Genomic DNA, 26,264 nt, shown 5'->3' on the forward strand with positions numbered 1-26,264 from the left:
CTCATCTCGCTTTATAGGCGGAGGGAGGCTGTTTTTCCGTAGACAGCATGACTAAGCCGCTTTTGGCGAACCAGAGCAGCGCATGGAAACACCCTTTACCTTCCTGCCAGAGCAATACCTATTGATCTACTTGCACTGGCATGCATTCAAACGGCTAGGTTGGCAGGAGCAGGGACCGAGCAACGGGAGCTCACATCGACCTTCTGATCGGCAAGCCCTAGGCTCTGTGGTTTAACCCACAGTGCCATCCGCGTCCTTTTTTTAAAGGACTGGGCAAATTAATGGAGGAGAGGGCTGTCGATGGCTACTACTAGTCACAATGCCTCTGTCGCCTCCACAGTTAGAGGCAGCGAGGCTGGAGACCACAGGCTTGGGGAGGGCTCTTGTGTTCACATCCTGCCATTGTCCTCATCCAGCAGCTTCTTAAATGGGTATATTATTTTAATTTTTTTTCTGGTCTAATCAATTGCAAGGTGAGCAGTTCGTCAACCAAACAGTTCTGAAGACATTAAAGAAAATGATATATAATGGAACTGAAAAGGATGTTTAAAATAACCTTTGTAATAAACAAAACAGAAAACAGAAGCTTTTCTCTTGAGAATTATAGGGACAGAACTACCTAAATTGTATAGAAACTTATTCATGTATGCGACTACAGCAGCAAGAATGCTACTCGCCCCAAAATGGAAAGAAGAAGAAGTTCCAGCAAAGGAAGAATGGATACAAAAACTTAGGCAATATGCAGAAATGGCAAAACTTACCTGAAGAATAAGAAATCAAGATAACAAACTTTTAATAAAAGAATGGAAATTGTTTATTTAATATTTACATATAAATTGCAAACAGATAAACAGACTGGCAGGATTATTGTAACAACCTGAAGTTTCATATGAGTATATATTTTAAGTAGATAATTAAATGAGCAAATTAAATGAATTTGGATATGCAGAAGATATTCAAAAATAAATTTAAGGAACCGCAGAAAGAGGGAGAAAGAAGTCAAGCTTTGAAATCTTAAAATGATTGTAAAATTAATGAAATGTATAAACCTGAAAAGTATAATTAAAACAAAAAAAGACATTAAGGAAAAGGTTTCCTGGCTCTGCCGGGAGCAGCAGCTGGGTTGGAACTTGCCAGTGGCTCTAGTTTGGTGGGCACCAGGGGAAGGAGTGCGACTTGCCAGCCTCTGCCCAGCTCCCAGGGTGCCAAGGCACAGTCTTCCAGCCCCGTCCCTCCCTCATTTCCAAGAGCACCTTCCCTTGGCACCAAATGCTGTTTGAGTATGTGGCTAATCTGGCTCCTATCCAAGCACCGCCGTGATTCACGACAGGCTCGGCTGGTTCCCTGCCTGCGCTGCCCATCTTCCAGATCTCCCCGTGTTCCGGCATCTCCTAGCAACCAGCAGAAACTTTCCGCGCTGAGCAGAACTCCGAGCAGCAAGCCTGACGGTGTTTTCCCCAGATAAATCCCATGCGCACATTGTCAGTGACTGATTAACTCAGAACCTACTGGGCTGTGTTGCTGTCCCGTCCCCAAGACAACTAGCTAACCTCGGAGTGGAAATCTCGATACCCGGCTCTTTGGAGGCCGGCTGCCGGAAGAATCATGACCCACAGCATCTCCTTTGCAGAGCTGATCAACCTGGCCATTGGGACACCAGAACTGGGCAATGTCAACTTCAACGCCCTCCATTTATTCCTGCACAGCCTCTTGGATCACCTCCACTTGAAAGACATGAAGAAGGAAATCACCGACGACGAGCTGGACTTCATCAAGCCCCCGAAAGACCTGGCCACAAGCGTGGCGACCTCCGAAGTGGTCCAGCCAGCCAAGAAATCCAGCTCCATCTTCCACCAGCTGCACGACAGGGTTGTGGCGCTCGAGAAGCAGCTGAATTTCCTGAACGAGGCTCCCACCACCGCCGAGCTGCTGGCCCGCAGCCAAGGAGCTGCCCAGCCAGCCCAGGACATGTGGCAGATTATGCAGCTGAAGAAGAAGATGGAAATGAATGAGGCCGGGATGACCAAGGTGAGTCTCCCCGAAAGAAGAAAGGCGCCTTCTTTTCTTCCTCTTTTTCCTGGGCAGCTGGCGCAGCACACCTGGATGTGGCCCCCTGCCCCACTACCTGCAAAAGAAAAGGGACCATGATGTTTGCAATGGGCCACCATTCATGATCAGATGGTGGTCTGGAAATGGCCCTGCAGCCTGTGGAAGGTGTAGCCAAGGCCTTGAGGGCAGGGATGGGTGAGGCCTCCTGAGGCTGCTGGACTCTGGTTCCCATCAGCGCTTGAGGGCAGGGATGGGTGAGGCCTCCTGAGGCTGCTGGACTCTGGTTCCCATCAGCGCCAGCCAGCATAGGCCACATTCCAGGGACGTTGTGGCCCAAGAACATCTGGAGGGTCCTAGGCTCCCCATTCCTGGTCCATATACAACTTCTGAACTCAAAGGTCTGCAGTCAGACAAGGACCAAGAGCAGAAACGGGTGGCTTGTGCAGAACAGGAGAGGGCCTGAGCTTTGCAGAAAAGGTGTGTGTGTGTGTGTGTGTGTGTGTGTGTGTGTGTGTGTGTAGGTAGACTGAGCACACTTTCCATAGTTCCTATCAATGGCCAGCTCTGCCCAGTCCTCCTGTCGATGATCTCCCTAGGTGTCTTCTTCTGGTTCCAGCCGTCACTAACTCCCTCTCTGTCCTGTCCAGGCCATGACTACCTTGCAGGAGCTGCTGAACAACATCTGCACCCTGCAAACAGCCACAGAGGGCTTTCAAGGAGAGCTGGGGCAGCTGAAGGAGCACTTCACCAAAGTGAGTATCCCCAGAAGATGGAGATGACATCAGAAAGGGGCATCTTGCAGTGCGGCAGAGGGCATTTTTCTTTCAAAACAAGGGGGTCCCTGTGAATGAAGCCTGCCTGGGCTAGGCCCCCAGAGGTGCCTCTCAGAGATATACAGCTCAACTGTGGTTACTCAGCTGGCAAGGGGAGGCACTCTGGACATGCTCAGAGCCCCTCTTTCTACTCTTGTTTTATTAGCAAGTCCACCTATTCTGTTTTAATGGCAAGGCACAGTGGGCCACTGGCACAGATGCACCCGAGTCGCCTCTCCAGCCCTCCAGAGCAGGGGCAGCCCCCTGGTTTATGAGGTCATGATCAGGCCCAAAGATGGCTGGGGCGCAAGTCTTGCAAGGGCCACCAGACATGCCTAAGAGCACGTAATTCTTGGCAGGGGAGGCCGCAAACGTGGCCTGCTTTGTCACCTTCATTGCATCTTCAACTATCCACCCAATGGAGGTATTCCAAGCTATGCAATGGTTGCTTTCATCTGCCTTGGAGAGCCTAACTCTGGAACCCCCAGAGCCAATTTTGCAAGGTACTATGAGGGCAAAATCGCCCACCTCTGTGCAGCTCCAAGTGCTGCCCGGATCACCAATACGCTTTTTGGGGGGTGAGGCAAAGAAGTGGCAGCAGTTCAGCTGCAGATGCTGTTGGATGAAGCTCATTCCCAGGACCCATTTCAGCCAAGGTCTGGTTTTGGGGCTTGAGTCCTCCTAACCCACACTGCCCTTCCGGAGCGTTATGGTGGGAGAGTGTGGATGTGGAATTCTCAATGCCATTGTTTGGCTCGCGGCTTTTATGTAAGATGCTTAGAGACCAAAGTTGATACCACTTACTATTATTACATAATAACCATGTGATAAATAAACAGCTCAACGTTGACGAAATGAGGGAGCAGCTCACCCGATTAGATGAGCAGTCCAGAAAGATGGACGGGATCAGGGAGCAACTGGTGAGTGCAACTTCCCTGACTCCCACCCGCCCTGCCCTACATCACGAAAGCGGATGAAATATACTCGGAGTCGAGAGTGGATTGCATGCTCTTTATTCAGCTCATAGTAGTGAGGAATGGAAGTTCCCCCAGAATGTCTGGTTTATATACATTATTTACACAATGGGCCCATGTGATTGGCTAATTCCGGGATTCTCCTGTAGGCCAATCAGGTTGTGGATTCACTTCCACCTGGAGCTGGATTGGGTGGCTCCTGTGGACCAATCAGACTGCTGCATTCTGAATCCTATTGTTCTAGGACCAATCAGACTGCAGCATTTTGGATCCTATTCAACTCAGTACATAACAGTGGAGAAGATGCTCTTGCTCTGTGCTGAGGCTGGACAGGAGCCTTAAATGTTGCTTGTGTGTTTGGAGCCGAGAAGAAGAAACGTGGGACAAGAGCGATGCCTTCCTTCCAGCCTCCTGATCTACCTTCCTGGGACCAGGCGGCTCTTCTCAAAGCTGGCTCTGAGCCTAAGAGCGTAAAAAGGACCTGCTGAATTAAGCCAGTGGCCCATCTCGTCCAGCGTCCTCTTCTCACAGGGGCCAGCCAGGGGCCTCTTTTGGGAAAGCCACAAGCACAGCAGCCTCTCCCCTCCTGCGGTTTCCAGGCAGACCCACTTCCTTCCCCAGAGGCAGGATTTGTCCCTGTTTTAGATGGGGGACCAGCCAGCCTTGCATGTGAGCCCAGGACACCCACAGCTCACTCTGAGCACAATACACCTCTGTCTCTCTCTCTTCTTAAATTTTTTATTAACAATTTCAACATAACACTATATCAAAACATATCATATTCATTATTTTCCCCCCTTTTTCCCATTCCCCATCAAACCCTCCCTCCCCCCCAGACTTCCCTTAGCTCCTCTCTCTGATTTCTCAGCACGTGTTATTCTCTGCATATTATAAAATTATTTCAGTTCTTACATTATCTATCCACCATGTTATCAATCACTAAATTTCTGTATGTTTATTCAAAACCTGCCAAGGACTCCAATTCATTTTGTTGTCTCTTTAAATACTTTGGGGGAAAAGCTCCCATTCTTCATTGAAGTCACAGTTGTCCTTATCTGGCAGCTTGTATGTCAGTTTAGCCATTTCTGCATAGTTCATCAATTTCTCTTGCCACTGTTCTTTTGTTGGGATTTCTTCCATCCTTGTGCTATCCTTGCCTCTCTCTTGACCCCCCCCCCCCGCCTCTTGTTGCCACTGCCCTGCTTCTTCCTGGCCCAGCTCTCTGCAGGGGCATCGATGCAGGCGAGGGGAACGTCAGGCGTCCGCCCTGGTCCGCTTGGAGAGGGTGGGAGGGATATAAATTTAATAATAAGCACCTGTACCAAATCATAGCAGTCAGGGGGGGGGGGCTTCCAGCAGCGCAATGAAGGTGAGGAATGCAGGAGGTGGCTGTTGTCCCAGGTTTTGACCTTTAAAGCCCTATGCGATCTAGGACCCTCATACCTACGGGACCGCCTCTCCTGGTATGCCCCACGGAGGACCTTAAGGTCCACAAATGACAACACTTTGGAGGTCCCGAGCCGCAAGGCGGTTAGATTGGTCTCAACTAGGGCCAGGGCCTTTTCAGTACTGGCCCCAACTTGGTGGAAGGCTCTGTCCCAAGAGACCAGGGCTCTGCGGGACTTGACATCTTTCCGCAGGACCTGCAAGAGAGAACTTTTCCGCCTGGCCTTTGGTTCGGACTCAGTCTGACCCTTATGTTTCCCTCCCCTTATGGTTTTGATCTATGGGCTACTTTTAAAATGAGGCTGCATTTTAAATTGCATTCTAACTTGCATTTTAAATTGTTTCTGCCCCCTGTTTTTATTGTAATTTTACCGGTATTAGCTACCCTGAGCCCTGCTCTGGCCGGGAAGGGTGGAGTATAAATAAAATTTATTATTATTATTATTATTATTAATCAGAGACCCTTCCACAAAGCGGCTCAGCAGGACAGGCAGCAGTGGGGGGCGGAGAGGCGACTGTTGCTGCCCCTCCCTGAGCCCAGTTTCCCTACCAAGACAAGTGGCTCAGTGCGGCTCAGGCACAGAGGCTGGCGATACGGGAGGACCGCTTAGCCAAGCTGAGCCCGTCTGCGTGGGGTGGGGCGGGGGCAGTCCCCTGGTTTCTTTATTGCTCCCAGGCTGGGCCGTGAGCGATGGCCTTTCCCACGCAGGTTCTCACCTGCTCCTTTCCCAACGCAGGGGAGGTTGGGCTCCTTGGCAGACGCTTCGGACCTGGTGCGCTGGAGCTCCCTCTGCGAGATGCTCACGGGAAAGGTGAGTGTGGGGGACAGAGGAGGGGGGCAGGAGGGCAGGTTCCCAGCCCCCACACCCTGGCGGCCCTCGCATGAGATCCTGCAGCCCTGCAGAAAAGGGAGTGGGGAGGAGAACATCAGTGCAGAGGCAGCAGGATCCCTGTTGGGCATGGAGAAGGTACCCCCTTCAATCCTTGGCACACCTCCACTAGAAAGGAGTGGCAGAGAAGACCCATCCCTGCCCACCAGCCCTGAGATCTCCTGCCAGTCCAGGGTTGCCACACGTCCCGAATTTCCCAGACATATCTGGAATATTTATTTATTATTTCATTTATATACCGCCCTGTACCCGGAGGTCTCAGGGCGGTTCACAGAAAAGACCACAATATATAAGAGCAAAATCAAAACAATAACCCAATAACACCCCCCCCCCCAAAAAAGAGCCACATTTTAAAATATAGGCTGTCTCTAGGAGTTTCCAGGCGGGGGTGTGGGAAGCTCAACCACTTTTCTCTCTGGGTTTTCACTGTTTGAAATATGGCAACCCTGTGCCACTTGAGTCTGCGTTTGCCACAGGAGGTCAAGAAACTCTGCCAGCTCATGTAGCTGCCTCCAGAGGCAGGGGGCCTTTCCTTCGGTCCCTCCTGTTGGGATACCGCCAGGGAGATAAAGCCCATCATGGCCCCCATGTCGCCTCCGGACGATCATCGATCTCCCATAGATACAGTATCAGCAATTAGCGACACAAGCTCCAGAAAATAGCTTGCCACATTCCAGAGCTGATGCACGCTCTATCAGCAGAATTCACACAGCGAAAGATACATGCAGGAGAGCATTATTTAGCAGTTTATTCAGCGTTGGTCAGAACAAAAAAAAACATGACTGCCTGCTTGCGTGTTCAGGCACAGAGAGAGAGAACGAAAGCAAAGACACAACAGAAACATCCTGCGGACAGGAAATACGCAGGTTGTGACACAAACATCCTGCTCCCTTTTAAGGTGGAACGGAAATATCCTAACACCTCCCCCTGGTCAGTCCATGGAAGGCTGGCCAAGCCTCTTCCCATTGCCACTGCCACCCATAGCATCATGGAGGCAGCCATGTCTCTGGTCTTCATGCAAAGGCCATGCTATTCTGCAGAAGCCTGCTTCTCCTTGACCACCACATCTGAGTAGCCCTTAAACTAGAATTTTCTGACAGTGAGAGCCCTTTGACAGTGGAACGGTCTCCCTCGGGATGTTTTTAAGCAGAGGTTGGATGGCCATCTGCCATGGATGCTTAGCTGAGATTCCTGCATTGCAGCGGGTTGGACTGGATGACCCTTGGGGACCCCCTTCCAACTCTGATTCCATGAGTTTGGCTCACTGTCAAACGGCTCTCACTCAAGGCTCAAACAGTCAGACCCTCGCTCCACCCAGCCCAGTTTTGTCTGCTCTGGCGGGCAGCAGTGGCCCTCTGGGTCTCTCCCAGCCTAGGGATTGAACTCAGGACGTTCTGCATGCAAGGCAGGCGTTCTCCTCTCACCCACCCCGGTTTCCTCTCCCTCCCACACATGTGCTTGTGTTGCAGAGCTACACCGACCCAGAGGGCTTGGAGAAGTCGTCCCGGGAAGTGCTGGCTACCCTGGGACAGCTGCCCGGGAAGCACGAAGTGCTCCTGGCCCAAATCACTCAGCTGGAGGAGCAGATGAAGCAAGCCGGCCTTCGGGGTGAGTCCTTGGGCGGCCCCACACCCACCCCAAGCGTGGCAGTGGGAAGGAAGAGCCATACACTGGGGGTGGGGCTGACACCGTCTGACCCAGAGGCCCCACCAACACATCCGGGGCGGAATTGCAAGGCACACCCACCCACCCCAGAGAGCCAGTGTGGTGTAGTGGTTCAGAGCGGTGGACTCGTAATCTGGTGAACCGGGTTCGCGTCTCTGCTCCTCCACCTGCAGCTGCTGGGTGACCTTGGGCCAGTCCCACTTCTCTGAAGTCTCTCAGCCCCACTCACCTCACAGAGTGTTTGTTGTGGGGGAGGAAGGGAAAGGAGAATGTGAGCCGCTTTGAGACTCCTTAGGGTAGTGATAAAGTGGGATATCAAATCCAAACTCCTCTTCTTCTTCTCATCATCAGCTGGTGGGCTGGTCGGGAGCCGAGCTCAGGGACCAAGTGCGGAGATGCGCTCTCTGCATGCCCAGAGGCACCCTCTGTTACAGTTACCTTGGCTCCTCCAGAGTCAGAGCAATGGCCCACCCAGCCCAGCCTCCTGTTCTCCCAGTTGCCAACCAGGTGCCCCAAATGGGAACCAGTCAGCAGGACTTGAGCAGTGTGGGATGTTCAGGGAGGCAGGAGAGGATATATTGTTCATTAATATCCTTCCTAACTTGTGCTAGCAAGTTCTATAACTTAGCAGAGTTTTACATTCCCCTGTTAAACACACAGCAGATAGCTGGTTGCAGGTTTGTTTAAGCCTCTCACTGTTAGGTTCCTGGTAAGTCCCCTTATATCCCTCTTAAAAGAATGAACACGCCATAATCTTGGTTAAAGTATATGAAAGAAGTTTACTCACATCAGTTCACAGTTGGATCCCTGAAGACAGACTTAGTTACAAAGTATATACATGTGGATCTATCCAATGTGGGGATAATCCCAGTGTCCTTTGTTGGCTGGAAGCCAAGAGAGCATCTCTAGCTAAAAAGCTGCTCCAACGACAGAGGAAGTCAAAGAGAGAGAGGGTGCTGTGTGCCTTTTCCTTTTGTTACCTGGACAGGTAAGGTCACACCCACCTCTAGTCACATGCAAAGGAAGTATGTCCCAGTCAGGAGGAAACAGGAAGTTTTCGACTGGCTGGACCAAACACTCCCCTGCATGTCCACTCTAGGAAAACCAGGAATGTTGTACTTGACTGCTACTTATGTATCACACCCCACATAGAAGAGCAACTTTTCCTTCCTGCAGTTTCCAGCCCCTGGGATTCAGAATGTGGCTGCCTCTGACTGTGGAGGGCAGGGTGACTAGGAGCCATCACTTGCTCTCTCCTCCAGAAATTTGGAGGATGAGGCAGCCCGGCTGTGAGCCTTCTCTCTGCTTGCAGGCCTTTCTGGAGAACCACCTGAAATGGAGTCTCTGCTAGAGCGAATAAATTGGATCCAAAGTCAGGCTGAGAAGGTGACTTTTGGAGCACGGGGCAGGAGGGGAAGGGGGCGCTCAAGAAGGTCCTCCACACCACCCAGCTGTTGCCTGCCAGGTGGGTGTGCACCCGGTAGCACCCAAGGGTGAACCTGCTGAGTCTCCCAACTCCTTTGCTTGCTTTCCCCAGGGCAAGGAATCGCTGAAGGGCACCATGGATCAGATGCAGAGACTGAAGGATCAGTGTGAGAAGCTGCAGACGGGCATGGAGAGGCTGATGAAGAGCACGTCAGACATCCAGGTGAGCAGCGTCACTCACCTGGGAAACTCTGTAAGAAAATCAGAAGGGGGTCCGTCTAGCTAGTAGCTATCGATAGCCGTCACTGCTGATGGCAAGGGGAATATAGGGTATAAAAGGAGAATTCCTGGATGCCAGGATCCAAATTTGGGGCAAGTACTCTTTGGTAAGAGAGCACCAGCAGAGTTTTAAAACCACAAAATATACAGCAAAGTTTGGAGATATTATATAGGCTGTTACAATATGCCCTTCTAAGTCTCTTCTGAAGTTCCCCTCTTCGCCTAGCGTAGAAAAAGACCACACATTGGGTGAGTTGAAAATGGTTTACTTACATACTCTCCAAAGGTCTATTTCATGCACCTTTCCATACATCAGCCAGAAAACACAGGCAGTACAACTTGGTTTAGTTCAGTAGTGAAAGTTCCTATATTTATATACAAACGCAAGAATGTTTGTATATTTATATACAAACGCAAGAATGGCTTGTAAAAGCCATGCGGTCTGAGCTGGAATTTGCCTTTTTCACGGCCAACATACACGGGATCAACTACCCTGCTGCCAGCCAATGCCTGTGTGAGAGGCAGGGAAGATCTCCCAGGGTGGGAAGCTGGGAGAATAAAGGGAAGAGCTGAAAGGGTCCACCCCTTTTGGGTGAGGCAAAGGTTAAAATTTACCCCTGAGAGAGGGCTTTGCATTTTTTTTTACCTTCTATTCTCTCTTTTTGTTTTACTCTTGCTTAGATTGGGTTTTTTATTATATTGTATAATGAAAAATATCATTGTGTGCCTGGACACACACGTGTGTGTTCTGAATAATCTCGGGGCATAAATGCTGGTTTCAAGTGCGGCTTCTGTTCCTGTGCACAGACCATGCGCATCATGTTGGAGCAGCTGGATATCACAAAGGCAGACAAAGCCCTGATCCAGGAAGAGATGAACGTGGTAAGTGGACCGCTTGGAGCTGGGAGGGGGCTCATGCCTCCAGGGGAGGCGCATGGTCTGAGTGACGGGGCCCTTCCCACTCTGAGAGCTTAGCCTCTAGGGGAGGGTTGTCTCCTTGGCCCCCCTGCTGCTGGAGGGCACTGGGGAGGGCCTTGCTGCTTCTCCCCACAGAAAGCCGACAAGAGCCAGCTGGAGGCCAAGGTGAACCATGTGGAGCTGCAGTCGGCCACCGCCCAGCTGAGCGAGATGATGCAGGACCTGCTGCAAAAGATGTCCCTGCAGGACAAGGACTGGCAGAAGGCCCTGGAGAAGCTCTTCACCGACATGGACTGCAAGGTGACGCCCTCCCGGCAGAGCCACCCAGCGCAGGCGGGCATCAGGGGCAGCCCGGCTGAAGCCTCGCTTACTGGGATCATGTGGTTTCCGGGTTCCAGCAAGACCTTGCGAGAGCGGAGGCCTCCGTGTGATTTTGCACCCAGAAACCACTGCAGTGGCTTCTCTGGCAGTGGAGGGGTGCCCATGGAAGTGCTCCCTGGAATCCGCCACCTGAGGCGAATGTCTCTGTCTGCCTCCTGGGTGGCCCAGCCCTGGCAGACATCCTTAGCAGTGGGCAAAGTTCCCAGCCTGCATTCTCGGGGCTCAAAACCTCCTGGCGTTCCTTGCCTGGTGTCATGGGCTGGTTGGACGCAGAGGAATGGTGGGAGGGAGTAGCTGGGCAACCCCCAAGGGACGAAGGCTCAGAGCCCAGGGAGTGGCAGTGGGATGATGCTGAAGGGTCAGAGGGAGAAGACTGGGAGGAGGTGTCAGATGAAGGAGCAGGGCTGTGTGAGCTGGGAGAGTCAGTGGCAGAATCAGAGGCAGAAGCTGAAACAGGAGAGGAGGGAGGCCAAGAGGCAGAGATGAGTCCGGCTGGTGAAGAGGCACAGGGGTCTCCCTCTCCTGCTGCAACTCCTGCTGGTCTCCCAGAACCAGGAGAGGCATGAAGAGGGCGGTGGAGAAGTTAGCTTCACATAGGCATAGTCCCAGATTGCTTGGGGGAAAACCCTGGAGAGGAGGAGACATAGCCAGATGTGGGGACATTGTTATTAAAATGCGTATATCATCTCGACCTTTAGTCTGGGCCACTGATCCGTGGGGAGGGGCAAGACCTACTGTGGATGAGCTGCTGTGCTCATTTGGCCAGACACTCCGGCAAGTCTGTGCGGATCCTGGCCTGGCTAATAAAGCGTTAACTCCAACGTGCACAGTGCGACTGACCACTGGCTCACTCTTGACACCTCCCCACAGCTGGACCGCATGGCCCTGGACCCTCTGAGCCGGCAGCTGGAGCAGGTGTGGCAGGTCGTCAAGAAGTACCTGAGCGAGGGCCCCCGCTTTGACGCAGACAGTGCCGCTGGCTTTAAGAAGTGAGTGGGGGGGGGGGGTTGGCAGGGAAGCTGGGGCTGAGCATCTTCTCTCCATCGTCGTGAGAGGCAGGGCAAGGGCACCCCCTCTGCAGCGCCAGCAGCCACTAATTTTTGCAGCACCGCTGCAAATCTGCCTCAAGGCTTGCAGCGTGTCAGGATTTATGATCTCCCTCTCACACCAAGAGACAGCAGGTTGGCGGTTTTATAACTTTCATTTTTAAAAAATAAATAAATTTTATTTAACATAATTATTACAAAATACAAGCAAAATACTGCGAATACATACATACATATATGTTTCAGATAAGCACACACACATAAAAAAGAACAAAAAAAGGAAGAAAAGAAAAAGAAAAAATAAGGAGAAAAAGAAGAAGAAAAATTTGAAGAATTTCTTCCAAATTTATTCTACAAATAGCTCAATAATAAAATTTTATTGATTGACTTCCATTGTTTACCCTGCACCTCCTATATACATTTTAAGCAAAATTGTATCTGTTATTCCATATTTTTCCCATACAATCTCATACAAATATTCTAATCAATAAGTTTTCTAAATCTTTCATAAATCTATTCTAAACGCAAACAATACCTTACACTTAATCTTTGTCTACATAAATAATAATTTAAACATCATTTAATCATTTAATCATTTTGTCTTATCAAATCAGTCAGCTTTGCTAATTCCAAGTATTTGCATAATTTATTCAGTCGTTCTTCTTTGATTGGAACGTAATTCCCTTTCCAATTATTGGCTATTAACATTCTCGCTGCTGTTGTCGCGTGCAAGAAAATATTAATTTTGTCATTCGGGATGTCACCATTCAAAATTCCAAATAAATATGATTCTGCTCTTTTATTATGTGATGTTTTTATTAGCTTTTTAATTTCCTCATGTATCATATTCCAATATTTCTTAATTTCCAGACATGACCACCACATATGGTATAATGTTCCAATCATTCTACTACACCTCCAACACTTATTATCACCCGATTTTTTCATTTTTGCCAACCTATCTGGCGACATATACCATCTATGATGCATCTTCATGAAATTTTCTTTCAATTGATAAGAAGCCGTAAAATTTATATTTTTTGTCCCAAATTTATCCCAATCTTGCTATTCAATTTCATAACCTAAATCTTGTTCCCACCTTAACATGTTCTTACTTTTAATTCCTTGATCTATTTGTATATTATTTAATAATTTATACATTTGTGTAAGTATTTTTTGTTTATTATTGCAGCACCGCTGCAAATCTGCCTCAAGGCTTGCAGGGGGTCAGGATTTATGATCTCCCTCACACCAAGAAACAGCAGGCTGGTGGTTTTATAACTTTCAGATTTATTGGTATTTACACAGTAGTTCAGTCCGAGCACACAGCTCAATCTTCCTCACTCGATGGGTCAGTTGAGCCCACTGGAGGGTGGACTCTTTTCCAGCAGGATATACGCCTTCTGCTCCGCCTTCTGTTGGCCTGACGCCAAGCCCAAACTCTGCTCATCCTCCTAGTCTGAGGAAACTCATGAGCAGATTCTCCAGGTTGCCTCTCCTCCTCTGTGCGTCTGAAAGCTGCTGCCCTTCTGTCTGCCTTTTGCTGTCCTGGGAATTTACAACTTGCCTTCCAGGATGAGAGGGGCTTGCCTCACTCTGCATATGAAGAAAGCAAACCTTTGTCACTTTCTGCCTGCCACTCCCTTGGTCCTCGGAGCCCTCGCTGTCACTCTGGGAAGGGGCTTTCCTGAAACAGGGCTTGGCACAGATGCCCGAGTGGCAGAGCACAGGCTGGCAAGAGGACTGGCTTGTTCTTTTTTTAAAAAATCATTCTTATTAAGTTTTCCATTTTAACAACCCAATCAAATCACATTAAATATTCCAAGTTATACATATACATATCAAATAATCCAAATATTCTGCCGAATTATAATTTTTTTATTGGGACTTCCCATGCTTCAAGTTCTGATCGTCTCATATCTCCTGCTTTTGATTGTCATTTCCAATAGTTCCTTTAAATCTTCCTGTTGTTCACATTCCTTCTTTCACGGCCTCTGAGTTGTTCCCACAAGCGAGATGACGTAAACAATGATACATTTCTGTGTGAATTTTATGTGTATGATTCCCCGTCCGTTTGCAGTATCGCCTCACAAGCTGGTATTTCTGCCGAATCAACCCAAAAGTCTTTTCGCTGCTGGCAGCCGCCATCTTCCCTCAGTTCCGATGAAATTCTAGGCATCTGCTCATTAATTTTCCCAGATCGGTTGCATCAAACATTAGCCTTTCCAGGGGAGATTTACCAAATCGAACTTGAAGTACAAATATAATGACATATTAAAGGCTCACCTCCAAGGGGGCTGGCTTGTTCTGCAGGCGGGTGCTGACCCCCACCCAACCTGCCACGTGAGACATCTTCAGGGTTATTCCATGGAAGATGGATGGTAAAAGGACATCCTTCCTCAACTCGGGTCTCTTTGTGCTTTTTAGACAGCTGTTTGAGAGAGTGAAGTGCATCTCCTGCGACCGGCCAGTGACCATGATGACCGGGCCGTGAGTACAGACCCCCTTGGTACCTTGCAGGGCGGGAGGAGGGTGGCTGCTTTGTGGGGGAGGCAGCCCTGGGCCTGTCAGGAGTTCAACCTACACTCGAGTAGAACCCTGGTAGGGACACATGCCTGACTGGCATGTTCCCTGCCTCCTGGTCGATAGTTCGGGAGCTTCAAAAGTTTTCTTCAACCCGAACATCACAGCGACCGATGGCAACAGACACCGGCACACTTTGGGATCCGCAGAGTGTTCACAGTTTGTGTGACAGACCTCAGCAACTCAGCATTTTGGCTAATCTACTTTATTTACATATAAACACCCACGGAGCACTGCAACATGGCTCCCCCTCTCTCTAGCATCAGACAGCAAAGAGAAAAAGAACAAAGGACAATAGTCCCACTTCATGGAACACAATAACACAAACATCCTGTCTCCATCACTTCCCACTCTGTGGAGTCAAAATGTACACCGTCATGTGATAGACAACAATCCCATGACTGCAGACACGGAGCAGGAATTCTAACACACACACCCCGTCTCACCCCCCTCTCTTTTCTTCTTTGCAGACACATGGTGACCATGCGGAAGGGCAGTGCACGCCGTCGTCCGGCTAGTGCCAGTGGCTACGAACACCTGACACGGCTGCAGAGGAAGTGAGGAGGGGGCACTGTGATGGAGGGTGGGAGTTGCAGTTGGGGGGCTCTGCTGATCACCCCACTCAGAGAGATGCTAAGCGGGGAGGGACAGGAGCCCTGGGCCCTTTCTGCATCTGAAATCAGGGGCAGGCAGAATCGGGGCTCAACCAAACTTAAGGGGAATCTTTCACGATATGGCTCCCTGCGCAAGGCCAAGATTTGGCTCCCTCAAATGGATCTTCTCAATGAAGGATGTTCTCAATTTTGCACCCCCTCGGCTTGGCGCCCTGTGCAGGGGAACCCCACCGCCATCCCAGATCTAGAGCTGCAGACACCCACTTCTCCCAGGTCATACGTCCAGTTTCCCTGGGACATATCCAGGACTCCAATGGCAAAATTACCATTTGGGGGAAATTTCTAAAAATCGGCAAAATGTCTCCCCCCCCCAAAAAAAAATAGCTCATCAATTTTTTGTATCTGGATGCTTCTTGAAATGCGGCAACCCTCGTCTGGGCAGTTTTCCGCTTCATCTGTGATTTCTAGACATGGGTCGGAGCAGCTTCCCCCTCGTCCTCTCCCTTTAAACCAGGACAAACAGCAACCTTCGGAAAGCCCAGCTGCCATGTGCTCCGTCCCATTGAGCCCTAAAGAGCAGTTTTCTCTGGAGGAAAGGCAGTGAGACAAGAGGAAGTTTGGAGAAGCCTCATTCTCTCTGGTTCAATGTATTTTACCTTCCTGTTTCTGGTGGCCAGCCTCTCTCCAACGTCCCTTTTGTCCCCAGGGCCAGGGCTTTTTCTCTCTCAGGGGGAACTCACAGGAACTCAGTTCCGGCACCTCTCTGGTGAGTGCCATTGTCCAGGGGGCTAGTAGAAAAAAGACAGTCACGGAACCGAGAAATTGCACAAAACAAATGAAATATTGTGAAAATCCCAGAAACGAGAAGTAATCGACTGGAAATATTATCTTATGAAAATAAACTAAATAATACAAATCCAAGAGTTTATGGGGAAAATTAGAAAAACCTAAAATTGAACAAAGCCTTAACAGGATGCTGGCTACAAATCTCATTTCACTGAACTATTCAGTTTCCTCAGAAGGAAATAGAAAAATCATAAACCTTAAATGACTATTTAACACCAACAGTAACATCTAGACCATGGGAACGTTTCAGCCCTGTTCTTGAGTTTGTTTAAAATCTAAAACAGCTTATCTTGTATTCCTTTTTTTGAATTTGTGCCATTTAGGTTTTTTAAACCTTTTTTGTAAAGGCAACACTAGAATTTTGATAGTTGAGTCCTCAACTCTTAATTACTGTGCTTTGCTTCCTCTAAGTTGGGCTTTGTCTAAAACTTGCCATTTAGGTTTTCAAACCTTTTTTGAAAATTCAGTATTAGAAATCGAGTCCTTAATCCTTTATTGTTTCCTTTTGCTTCACCTAGGTTGAGCTAGGACTATAATACTTCAGAATTTTGGGGAGTTTTACCCCCTTCCCGTGAATTTTGGTCATTTAAGGTTTATAATTTTTCTATTTCCTTCTGAGGAAACTGAATAGTTCAGTGAAACGAGGTTTGTAGCCAGCATCCCGTTAAGGCATCATTCAGCCCTTGATGCTGAGCCCCCTGGCCTGGTCTTCTTTCCTCAGGGACGGGGAGGTGAGCGAGGCCAGTGGCGCCCAGCCCCCGCAGACCTGCTGGCAGTGCCAGGCCCACCACCAAGCATGCAGCATCAAACGCCTGACCCGATCCCAGGACCTCACCACCATCTACCCCTACGGAGACCCGACAGCCATCACTTACGACAACGTGAGCGGCCGCTGGGCCACCTCGAGCCGCCTGCCGGGGGGAGAGTGCTGGGTGCGGGGTGGGAGATCTGCCTGAAGGACCACAGCAGCTAAGGGTGGCCCTGCTGGATCTGGGGCACCCAAAGCCCATCTAGTCCAGCCTTCTGCTGGTGGCCAGGCAGGGCTGGCCAAGAAGCCGGCAAGCCCAGCCCCCAAAACTGCTGGGAGGTAGATTCGACTGCTGGTCCTCTGTGAAGGCATTTGGTGATAACGCTTTCTTCAAGATATCTGAGCTGGTAGTGGGCCTGGGCAGTGGCGTAGCGTGGGGGGTGCAGGGGGGGCCAGCCGCACCGGGTGCAACATCTGGGGGTTAGGGTTAGGGGGCGCAAATCCATGGGTTAGGGGGCACAAATTACTTGCCTTGCCCCGGGTGCTGATAACCCACGCTACGCCACTGGGCCTGGGCTGGGTCTGTTTGTTTCATGATTCCCAATATTCATATGCCACCAAGTGATAAATGCCCTGTTGGGGGCTTACGAGTAAAAACTAAAGAAAAAAAATATAAAATGCAACTTGAAACTAAAAACTTAAACCATCAAAAAGCAGAGGAAAGAAATATTTATGACTGCCATTGTTGTGTAGGCCGACCTCTCTGGAGGGGCCAACGCTGGAAAGGCCCTGCCTCCATTTGTTTCATTTTGCCACTCTGTCCTTACTGGGCCTTGGCTCAGCTCATCTCTCACAGCCTTTGTCCCCCTTTCAGACCGAGGTGGACATCCTTGGCGTCAACGGCGTCCTCTACAAAGGCCGGGTGGACTCCCAAGCAGTCGAGCGCTCCCTCGCCCTCCAGAGGGAATTCACAGGTGCGGCACTTTGAGGGCAGTGGGCAGGTCTATGGCAGTCCTCTTTGGGGTCCAGTTGCTCTTCTGCCTGGGGCTTCACCCGCACAAAGACCTGGCCTCTAGCTCTCTCTCTCTCTCTGTTGATGGGTTTTTTCCACGACTGGCTTGAAGCAGAATTAAAACAGGGACTCCGAGCAGCGTATCTCATCTCTCCCCCTGGTCTCCCCGGTCTAGTGTGCCAACTCTACCCACTACACCACACTGCCTCTCCTGCTGGAGCAAGAGACAGATGAGTGAGCAAGCAGGCAGCCATTGGGGAAGGGGAGGAGGAGGAGCAGGTTCAGGGGCTTCCGGTGGTGGGCTGACCGGCCTTCTCGCTTCCCTCCCCTGCCAGTCCTGAAGTGTCCCCGGCCCCCCCTGGGGAACAGGATGGAGAGAGTCCGCTCTGCCTATGCCGACTTCAGCGCCTCGCCCTATGCATGTGAGTCTTCTAAGCACGCCTGGGCTGGGGGAAACACTGGCAACTGGGCACCAGGGAAGAGGGGCTGGAATCAGACTTGGGGGCCGTGATCCGGGGGGGGGGCGGTACCAGCCGGGAGCTGCAGAATGGACCAAATAAGAGAATCCCTCCTCTGCAGAGGTGCTTTGAGCTTGGATCCAGCAAAGGCTGTATTGCAGTTGCTAAATCGTATGGCAGCAGAAAGCACAAACGGCTGTTGCTTCTTTCTCTCTCTTTTTAATAATTTTTTGAAAAATTGTATGCATATAAAACAAAACCATTTCAAACATTAAAAAACAGAGTTCTTTCGAACCCTCAGACCTCCTTCCCTCCCTGCATGGGTTCCATCATTAAGATTAAATTAATATTACTGCATCTTTTACCATTTTCTATCTATTATATAACCATAATTACCATAAAAAATGCCACATTACAAGTGTCTTTACATCCCTGCCAAAGATTTTAACCGTTTACAGTGGTCTTTTAAATAAATTACAAATTTACTCCAGTCTTTAGAAAAGACTTGATCTTCCTGGTTTTGGATTTTCCCCATCAATTTCGCCATCTCCACATACTCCCGTCAGTCTTACCTGCCATTCTTCTTTTGTTGATACTCCTCCATCCTTCCATTTCTGGGCTACTATCATTCTTGCTGCCGTCGTTGCATACATAAAAAGTCTTTTATCTTCTCTTGGGACCTCTTCACTTATTATACCTAGTAAAAAGGCTTCTGGTTTTTGGACAAATGTATTTTTAAACATTTTCTTTAACTCATTATATATCATTTCCCAGAAAGCCTTTACCAATGTACTGGTACATGCCCACCACATATGACAGAAAGTGCCCATTTTTCTCTTTGCATTTCCAACGCATTTCAGAATTTGTTTTGTACACTTTAGCCATTTTCCTCGGGGTTAGATACATCTTTTTCATATGATTTCTCTCTCTTTCTCAGTGCCTTCTGTCCGAAGGATAGCGCCAGGACGCCAGCAGCAGCTGCAGGTGCAGCAGGAGATCACCTTTGAGACGGTGGATGGGACGGTGGCCTCCACCTTCAGCCAGAGCAACTTCAAGAGCGGTGGAAGGTTGGCGGGCATGTGAGCTGCGCCAGTGGCTTGCCCCTTGGGCGGCTCTGCCAGGCAGCACCCGCCCCTCCCTTGTGTTAATTGCAGGTGCCCCCCTCCCCCAGCAGATGGGGCTGCGACTCAGGAGTAGCTCCAGGGCTGCCCTGCTGGGCCTCCCCCCTTCCCTTTTGCCACCCAACTGAGAGGGTAATTTCAGGCAAAACCAACCCTGGCACCACCTGCCACCAGCTGCTGCCTATAGAGGCCCAGTTGCCCCTGGGAGATTGGGGGGGGGCCTTAGCAGCAGCAGTTGGTGAGCAGCTGGGTGCTGGCAGGGGAGGGGCAGAGTTTGCCCCCAGCCAGGAGCGGGAGGGGGTCCGGCCAGGTGCCCCCGGGCCTCTCCCCACCCAGTTGCCAGAATGCCCCTTTTGGAAGACCCTGTCCCCTGCCCGGGGGGCGCAGTCAACGCAGCTCGTCCCTCTCCCCATGGGTCCACTCATGCCCACATACAAAGTGGAAGCTGGAGGTTGTCCGAATGAGTCTTACTTTAATGGGAAAGGTGAGCTTTAGATGCCAGAGAGAGAAAGATTATGGGGGCATTTCCTGGAGTTTGCAAGGAGGTGAGCTGTGCATGCAAAGACCCCTCCCTACTTTATCTGTGGGCATGTGAATTATACCCTGGGGCAAAAGCTGGCACCAACTCCTCTCCAGCTCTTGCCGCCTGCCAGTCTCTCCCCCCCAGTTCTTCCCAGGGAGGGCCACAAACCCCCAAATGCCCCCCTATGAGACCCCTGGAGCTACTCCCAATTCTGTCCTTGGGTGGATGTGACTTAAGAGTTTGTTGAGTGAAGAAGAAACAGAACCCATAAAGTTTTTGTCTGCTTTCTTAATTTGCTGCCAGCCATTCCTCCTGTTGCATTAGGCAAGGGTCACAGACGTTGGAGCATGGGGGGTTAGAACCACTGGGCCTTCTTTGCGGGTATTTTGGGGTGGGTGGGAAGGCTGGGGCAACCTTTGAAGGACCCCCTTAGCCGCGAGCCAGCCCCAAGCACACAGCAGATACACGCAGACCCTTCTCTTATCCTTTGCTGTGGGGGTCTCTGACACGGCCCCTTTTCCTTTTGGACGTGTCGGGCAGAGCAGCGAAGCCTCTGTTCACATCACGGAAGGCGCATGACGGCCTCCCCGTCCCCATGTGACTAAGGAGATGTGGCTGGATCCTGGCCTAGGAGGAAACTCTGGAGTGGAGGTTGCCTGGAGCAGAGTTCGGGCCACAGCCGGCCCATCCATGAGGCAACTGAGGTGGCTGCCTTAGGTGGCAGACTCCATTGGGGTGGCTTCCAGGGAAATCTCACAAGAGCCCTGCAAGATCTCGCTGGGAGCCGCAGGTACAAAACCCCGCTAAGCATGGCTTTGGCAACACCTTCCACACCCTCCCATTTCACCTCGGGCAGCAGAAGAGGATGAGCAGCCCGGGGGGGGGGGCAAAGCTGAACTCAGCCCTCCCTGCCTGGAGAGAGCATGGGAACCTGGCCTGGGGCACAAGGGGGCAGCCCCCCCCCGGCATTCTGCGCAGCCTTGCTCCAAGCAGTGGCGGAAGAACCCTCTCCAGCACCCGGGGAAGAGCATCCCGTACAAACTGTGCATGTGCGGCATCCCTTATGGTTGCTGTGCGAGAGGCAGCCCATCCAGACGCCTGTATGGATGGCATGTGCCCCCGGCCGCTCTACAGCTGGGGGGAGGCAGGGGCCATCTTGTCACCCCCCCCCCAAGTGGCACCTGGGTCGGACCGCCCCTTTTGCCCCACCCCCGCCCCAAGGCTCCTTTGCAGTGAGTTGAGGGTTGGAGTGCGGCAGCATCCACTCTCCCCCCCCCCCCATCGCTCCTCCCAAGCCATGACACAAACAACACATCCAGAAAAGAAATTTAATCCTTTTTAAAAAATGGCAAGTTATTAAACCAGAACAAAACCAAAACCCCAACCACCGCCACCACTTTTCCATGGGGGGCAGTTGAAATCTGAGCATGCGGTTTGGTCCATGGGTGGCAACGCCCACCTTGGGCAGAGCTGAGGTGCCAGAGACAGCAGGGAAGTGAATCGCTGGGAGCCCAACAGGGGTGGGTTCCTCCAGGAAAAGCCGGCAACAGCCCCCCGCCCACCCCCGCATACAGGAAAGGCACTGGAGTGGGGAAGCAGAACTCTCTCGTGCCCACCTAGCTCTGAGGGCATCCCAAACACAACACCTGCACAGAGACCTTGGCACCAGCCTCCCCTTTGCAGCTAGGCCTAGTGCCACCCACCTCCAGAGTCAAGCAACGCCCCGGGAGCTGTCAGGGGCTTCTCTGTCTGTGTCTCTGAAGCGTTGTGGGTCTCACCACGTATCTGCTGCGTGGCCCTTGTCTCCTCATCGCTCGGCCTCCAGCGTGGCACTGGTCTTTGGCTCGGAGCCACCTTGCTGGGAGAGGCTGCCAGGCCAGCCTGTCGGTTGCAGAGGGTGGCTGGCAGTCCATGCACCCGGCTGCCCAGGCAGGGAGCAGGCCGGCCAGGGAAAGGCTCCGGGCTGGGGCAGTGGGGGTGGCGGAAGGGGAGGAGAGGCGGCTGGCTCCGAGGCCTTGAGGCGGGAGAACATGGCGAGGGCCTCGGGAAAGCTGGGCGGGGTGGCGGGCGTGTTGGCAGGCGTGCACATCTGTGGGGAAAGAAGACAAGAGGGGGGGTCAGAGGGGGTGCCCCCCAGCATTACCACAGAGCCGTCCTTCCCGCGGCAGGGTCACAATCGTGACAAAATCCCGGTCTCTGCATCCCTTTGGCTCATCTTGTTTGTCGCCAGAGAAAAACGAGGCAGAGGATGTTGGGCAAAGCCTGTCACAAAGGAGGCTGAGCATCTGCTAGGCATGCAGAAGGAAGAAGGTCCTCAGTCCTGTCCCCAATTGCAGCAGCCCCGGGGGGTTGGGAGGGGGGGTTGAGAGAGGGAGACCCAACGAGGCTGAAAGTTGGAAGAATCAGGACAGAGAAAAGAAGGTCCTTCACACAAGACATAACTAAACTCCTGAAGGCCAACCTAGATGGCTTTAGAACATGGGGAGGCAACCTAAGGCCCGGGAGCCGGATGCGGCCCAATCGCCTTCTAAATCCGGCCTGCGGATGGTCCGAGAATCAGCTTGTTTTTACATGAGAAGAATGTGTCCTTTTATTTAAAAAGCATTTCTGGCTTATTTGTGGGGCATAGGAATTCGTTCATTTCCCCCCAAAAAATATAGTCCGGTCCCCCACAAGGACTCAGGGTCAGTGGACTGGCACTCTGCTGCAAATGTTTGCTGAGCCCTGCTTTAGAAGAAGATGAGCCCCATTCACAGAGAAGATGGCTCTTAGCCAGGACGGCCATGCTGGGCCTCGATGGTCAGCCATGCTTCTGAAGGTCCGTTGCTGGAAACTACAGGCGGCAAAAGTTGCTCTGTGCCCAGGTCTTGTGGGTGCATTCCCCCGGGGGAGTCCAGCTGGCCACTGGGAGAACAGGATGCTGGCTTTCACCAGGGCCCTGCATGTTGCCAAAAGGCAGCCCCCATCCCACCTCTTGCCTTCTAAGTCCTTGTTGTGGCGCCCCTTGTTGCCCAATGCGGACAAACCGGTCGTGTTCCCCTCAATCCTGCCTCTGGTTGCTGGACACAGGCTCTTCTTAGGTTCTCTGCAGACCAAGGGGGGTAAGCAAGCACTCCTCTCTCCTGCCTGCCCCCCAGGTTCTGGAAGCCCTGTTCATCCCATAAACATCTCAAGGAGGAAACGTTTTGCAGGCCACTTACCATCTGGTGAGGGGGATGGCTGTAGGGGATGCCGGATTCTTGGAAGAACGCGCTGAGGGCTGTCTGTAGAAAGCGGGGAAACGGGAAGAAGAGGTAACCAGAGTGTTGCTGGCTGGCCTGCAGTCCTACGCCTTAGATGCTGTTAAGACTGATGCACAGATGCGCACATGCACACAATTAAAGGGCCAAAGGCAATTCCAGTCAAGGTTTAGATTACAGAGTTGCCAAAACTTGGGTCTATCTGTTTTTGAACTACAGCTCCCATCATCCCTAGCTAGCAGGACCAATGGTCAGGGATGATGGGAATTGTAGTCCAAAAACAGCTGGAGACCCAGGTTTGGGAAACCCTGCTCTAGAGGCAGCTAGATAGCTGGGGAAAGAGCCGGCGTGGTGTAGTGGTTAGAGCGGGGGGACCAAGACCCAGCAGAGACCAGGGTTCAAATCCCCACTTAGGTTGGGAAGCTCTCGGGTCTTGAGCCAGTCACTGTCTCTCTCAGCCTAGGCGACCTCACAGGGCTGTTGTGGGGATTAAAGGAGGAAGGGGAGAGTCATGTACGCCATCTTGAGCTTCTTGGAAGTAAAAGGTGGGATATAAATGAAAGAATGAATGAAGGGACTCCGGGGCAGGAGGATGTGCACAGAAGGGAGGTGTGGTGGAACACAAGGGAGCCCCCACCCCACAAGGTGGGGAGGGGGATAATCTCAGTCCCGGTTAGAGCAGGATTTTAATGGGAGGATAGACCTTTAATAGGATCCCCATGTGCTAGAATGTGTCCTTTGCTCTTTGACTGAGCAAACCGAAGACTCAATATTTGAATTCCCTTCCTTCCTTCCCTCCCAGCAAACAAACACACTTCCTCCAGAATCAAGTAGCTTCTAGCAGAAGCCAGGAAAAAGTTCATGAGCATTTGGAAGTTCTGTTGGTGGGGTTTGCAAGGCATTTTTTTTTTCTAGGGGGAGGGAGATGTACAGGTGCATTTATTCATATCCCATCTTTCTTCCATGGAACCTGAGGCAGCAGCTACATTTGAGGTCTCCAGCTGGTCCCCCATCCAGACACTGATCAGCGCTGGTCTTCCTCGAACCCGGGTCCCCAGCTGTTGTTGGACTACAACTCCCATCGTCCCCAGCTACCAGGACCAGCGGCCAGGGAGGATGGGAGTTGTAGTCCATCAGGGTTGCTGGGTCCAGATGCCTGGAATCCTGCAGGGCGCTCCTGGAATGTGAGCTGCATTTTATGACACGTTATTGTGCATTCGTCGGAAACACCGGGCTTTTCTGGTCGGAACTTTCCCCTCTCCTTTCTCTTGCATCTCCCCCATCCCGGACCGGCCTCGGACACCTGCTACTCCACGAGGCCACGGGAACCGGTTGGGGCATGGATCAGGCCCGGCTGGCTGGGGAGGAGGAAGGACCCCACTCCCTCCCCGGCTAGGCGCAACCATTGAACCCAGCTCTGAGATGCGCAAAGTGGCGCACGCAAGAGCGCGAAGGGCAGGCACTCTGCCCATGCCCCGAGGGCGGAATCCCGCTCCGATCCTCCCAACCCCAGACGCCTCTTGCTTTCTCTCCCCCCCCCACCCCCCAATATTAGACCTTTCCCAAGCCGAGAGGCGGCTCAGCCCTTCCCCCGGGCGCCTCCGCGGCCCACCTCGTACTGCCAGTGGGCGGCCTGCAGGAGCTGCCGGGCTTGGTCGGCGGCGCAGCCGGCAGCCACCACGAACTGGCCGATCAGCAGCTGCTGCTTCAGCTCCTCCGAGGCGCCGCTGCCCCCCGACGCCCAGGCCATGGCGCGCCTTCGGCTTCTCGCCCACCGCGGCAGGACCGGCGACGCCGGACTCGCGCTCCGCCGGGCAGGGCCGGGCCGGGCGCGGCGGGGCAGCCGGAGGGGGCGGCCCGCGGGCGGGGACGCTGCCAGCTGGGGTCCGCCTCCGCCTGCTCGGCCAAGCGGCTGCGCGCGGCGCTGCCGTCCAGGGAATCCTGCCGCGCCGCCGGCTCCCCGAGAAGAAGCCTCTCTGGGCGCGACGGGCCGCCCTCTGAGCATGTACAGAGTGCCTCGAGGGGGGGGGGTTGCAGCGGAGATGCCACAGGGAAGAGGACGGGGGCTCGGCTTCTCCTGCGCCTCTGGAGGCGCGCACTCCGCGCTGGCACGCGAAAGCCGTCTGCCCTTCTTTACTTAGGCAGGGGTCAGCAACCTTTTTCAGCAGGGGGCCGGTCCACTGTCCCTCAGACCTTGTGGGGGGCCGGATAATATTTTGAAGGAAAAAAATGAATGAATTCCTATGCCCCACAAATAACCCAGAGATGCATTTGAAATAAAAGCACACATTCGACTCATGTAAAAACACTCTGATTCCCGGACCATCCGAGGGCCGGATTGAGAAGGCGATTGGGCCGCATCCGGCCCCCGGGCATTAGTTTGCCTACCCATGGCTTAGGCGGACAAGGCTCAGCCCCCAGGGCCGCTTGGGATGCTGACGTTTCCCCCAGTGGCGTGTTCCTGAACCTACGCAGAGTGCATGGCCAGTCGACCAGCACAACATAGTCCAGTGTTACAGGAATCAGTGGCGTAGCGTGGATTGTCAGCACCCGGGGCAAGGCAAGTAATTTGCGCCCCCTAACCCTAACCCCCAGATGTTGCGCCCGGTGCAGCCGGCCCCCCCTGCACCACCCACCCTATGCCACTGACAGGAATTCTAAGGTCTGATATATATAGAATAAATGTTAATGCTCCCTCGGCAATCTTCGTGGAGCTCTGGCACAATGGTTGCCAGTGGCTTGATTTGAATCAATTTTATAATGAATGATTTTAGAGTGTTGTTTGTGCTGTACTTTTGTATTGGTTTATTGTTGTTAGCCGCCCTGAGCCCGGCTTCAGCTGGGGAGGGCGGGATATAAATAAAATTTATTATTATTATTATTAATAATAAATGTACAAGGCAATAACATACATAGGTATATAAACTACGTGTATGAAATAGTACAGGAGAGCAATCCTAAAGGCATTTTGACTCTTCCAAATTGACCTCAAATATTTCTCTGCAAGGTGGAAGGAAATGGGGAAAGCTTTCGAATGGTCTTTGGACTGTAGGGGCTTACTGTAAATACAGTCTGCAAGTACCTGTTAAACTGAGCACGCTATCAATTTGTGTAAGACAGGCATGTCCAAAGTCCATTTCGGGGGCCTAATCCGGACCACTGGTCGGTTTAATGCGGCCCCTGCAGGGTAAAAATTTCCATCTTAAAAAAGCTCTACAACTTTGGTCGGCTCCTG

At 51.8% G+C, this 26,264-nt stretch overlaps 2 protein-coding genes across 2 annotated transcripts; one reads left to right on the forward strand and one right to left on the reverse strand.

The window, feature by feature from the left end:
* The first annotated feature begins 1,294 nt into the window (after positions 1-1,294).
* LOC309357156 (uncharacterized protein C16orf96) lies at positions 1,295-20,951 on the forward strand. The gene is made up of 16 exons (XM_081889189.1): positions 1,295-2,028; positions 2,697-2,801; positions 3,701-3,781; positions 6,019-6,093; positions 7,641-7,779; positions 9,149-9,222; positions 9,374-9,484; positions 10,348-10,422; positions 10,594-10,758; positions 11,710-11,828; positions 14,313-14,375; positions 14,939-15,025; positions 16,650-16,809; positions 17,551-17,650; positions 18,024-18,110; positions 19,084-20,951. Exons 1-16 carry the CDS (start codon positions 1,606-1,608, stop codon positions 19,227-19,229), a joined length of 2,010 nt encoding a protein of 669 aa, XP_081745315.1. The 5' UTR covers positions 1,295-1,605; the 3' UTR covers positions 19,230-20,951.
* A 153-nt stretch (positions 20,952-21,104) lies between these two features.
* On the reverse strand, positions 21,105-24,813 carry UBALD1 (UBA like domain containing 1). Its single transcript, XM_081889424.1, has 3 exons — positions 24,642-24,813; positions 22,991-23,053; positions 21,105-21,879 (listed from the first exon to the last, which is right to left on the reverse strand). Exons 1-3 carry the CDS (start codon positions 24,777-24,779, stop codon positions 21,598-21,600), a joined length of 483 nt encoding a protein of 160 aa, XP_081745550.1. The 5' UTR covers positions 24,780-24,813; the 3' UTR covers positions 21,105-21,597.
* Positions 24,814-26,264: the final 1,451 nt, after the last annotated feature.

The sequence above is a fragment of the Podarcis melisellensis genome (genome assembly GCF_964234715.1).
Source record: "Podarcis melisellensis genome assembly, chromosome: 14".
In the NCBI taxonomy this organism is placed as follows: domain Eukaryota; kingdom Metazoa; phylum Chordata; class Lepidosauria; order Squamata; family Lacertidae; genus Podarcis; species Podarcis melisellensis.

Coding starts and splice junctions, on each gene's coding strand:
- UBALD1 (XM_081889424.1), bottom strand. CDS start 24,779: ATGGCCTGGGCGTCGGGGGGCAGCGGCGCCTCGGAGGAGCTGAAGCAG. Junction 23,054..24,641: donor CCGCCCACTGGCAGTACGAG/GTGGGCCGCGGA, acceptor CGCTTTCTACAG/ACAGCCCTCAGCGCGTTCTT. Junction 21,880..22,990: donor GCCATCCCCCTCACCAGATG/GTAAGTGGCCTG, acceptor CTTTCCCCACAG/ATGTGCACGCCTGCCAACAC.
- LOC309357156 (XM_081889189.1), top strand. CDS start 1,606: ATGACCCACAGCATCTCCTTTGCAGAGCTGATCAACCTGGCCATTGGG. Junction 10,423..10,593: donor TCCAGGAAGAGATGAACGTG/GTAAGTGGACCG, acceptor TTCTCCCCACAG/AAAGCCGACAAGAGCCAGCT. Junction 16,810..17,550: donor CAGCCATCACTTACGACAAC/GTGAGCGGCCGC, acceptor TCCCCCTTTCAG/ACCGAGGTGGACATCCTTGG.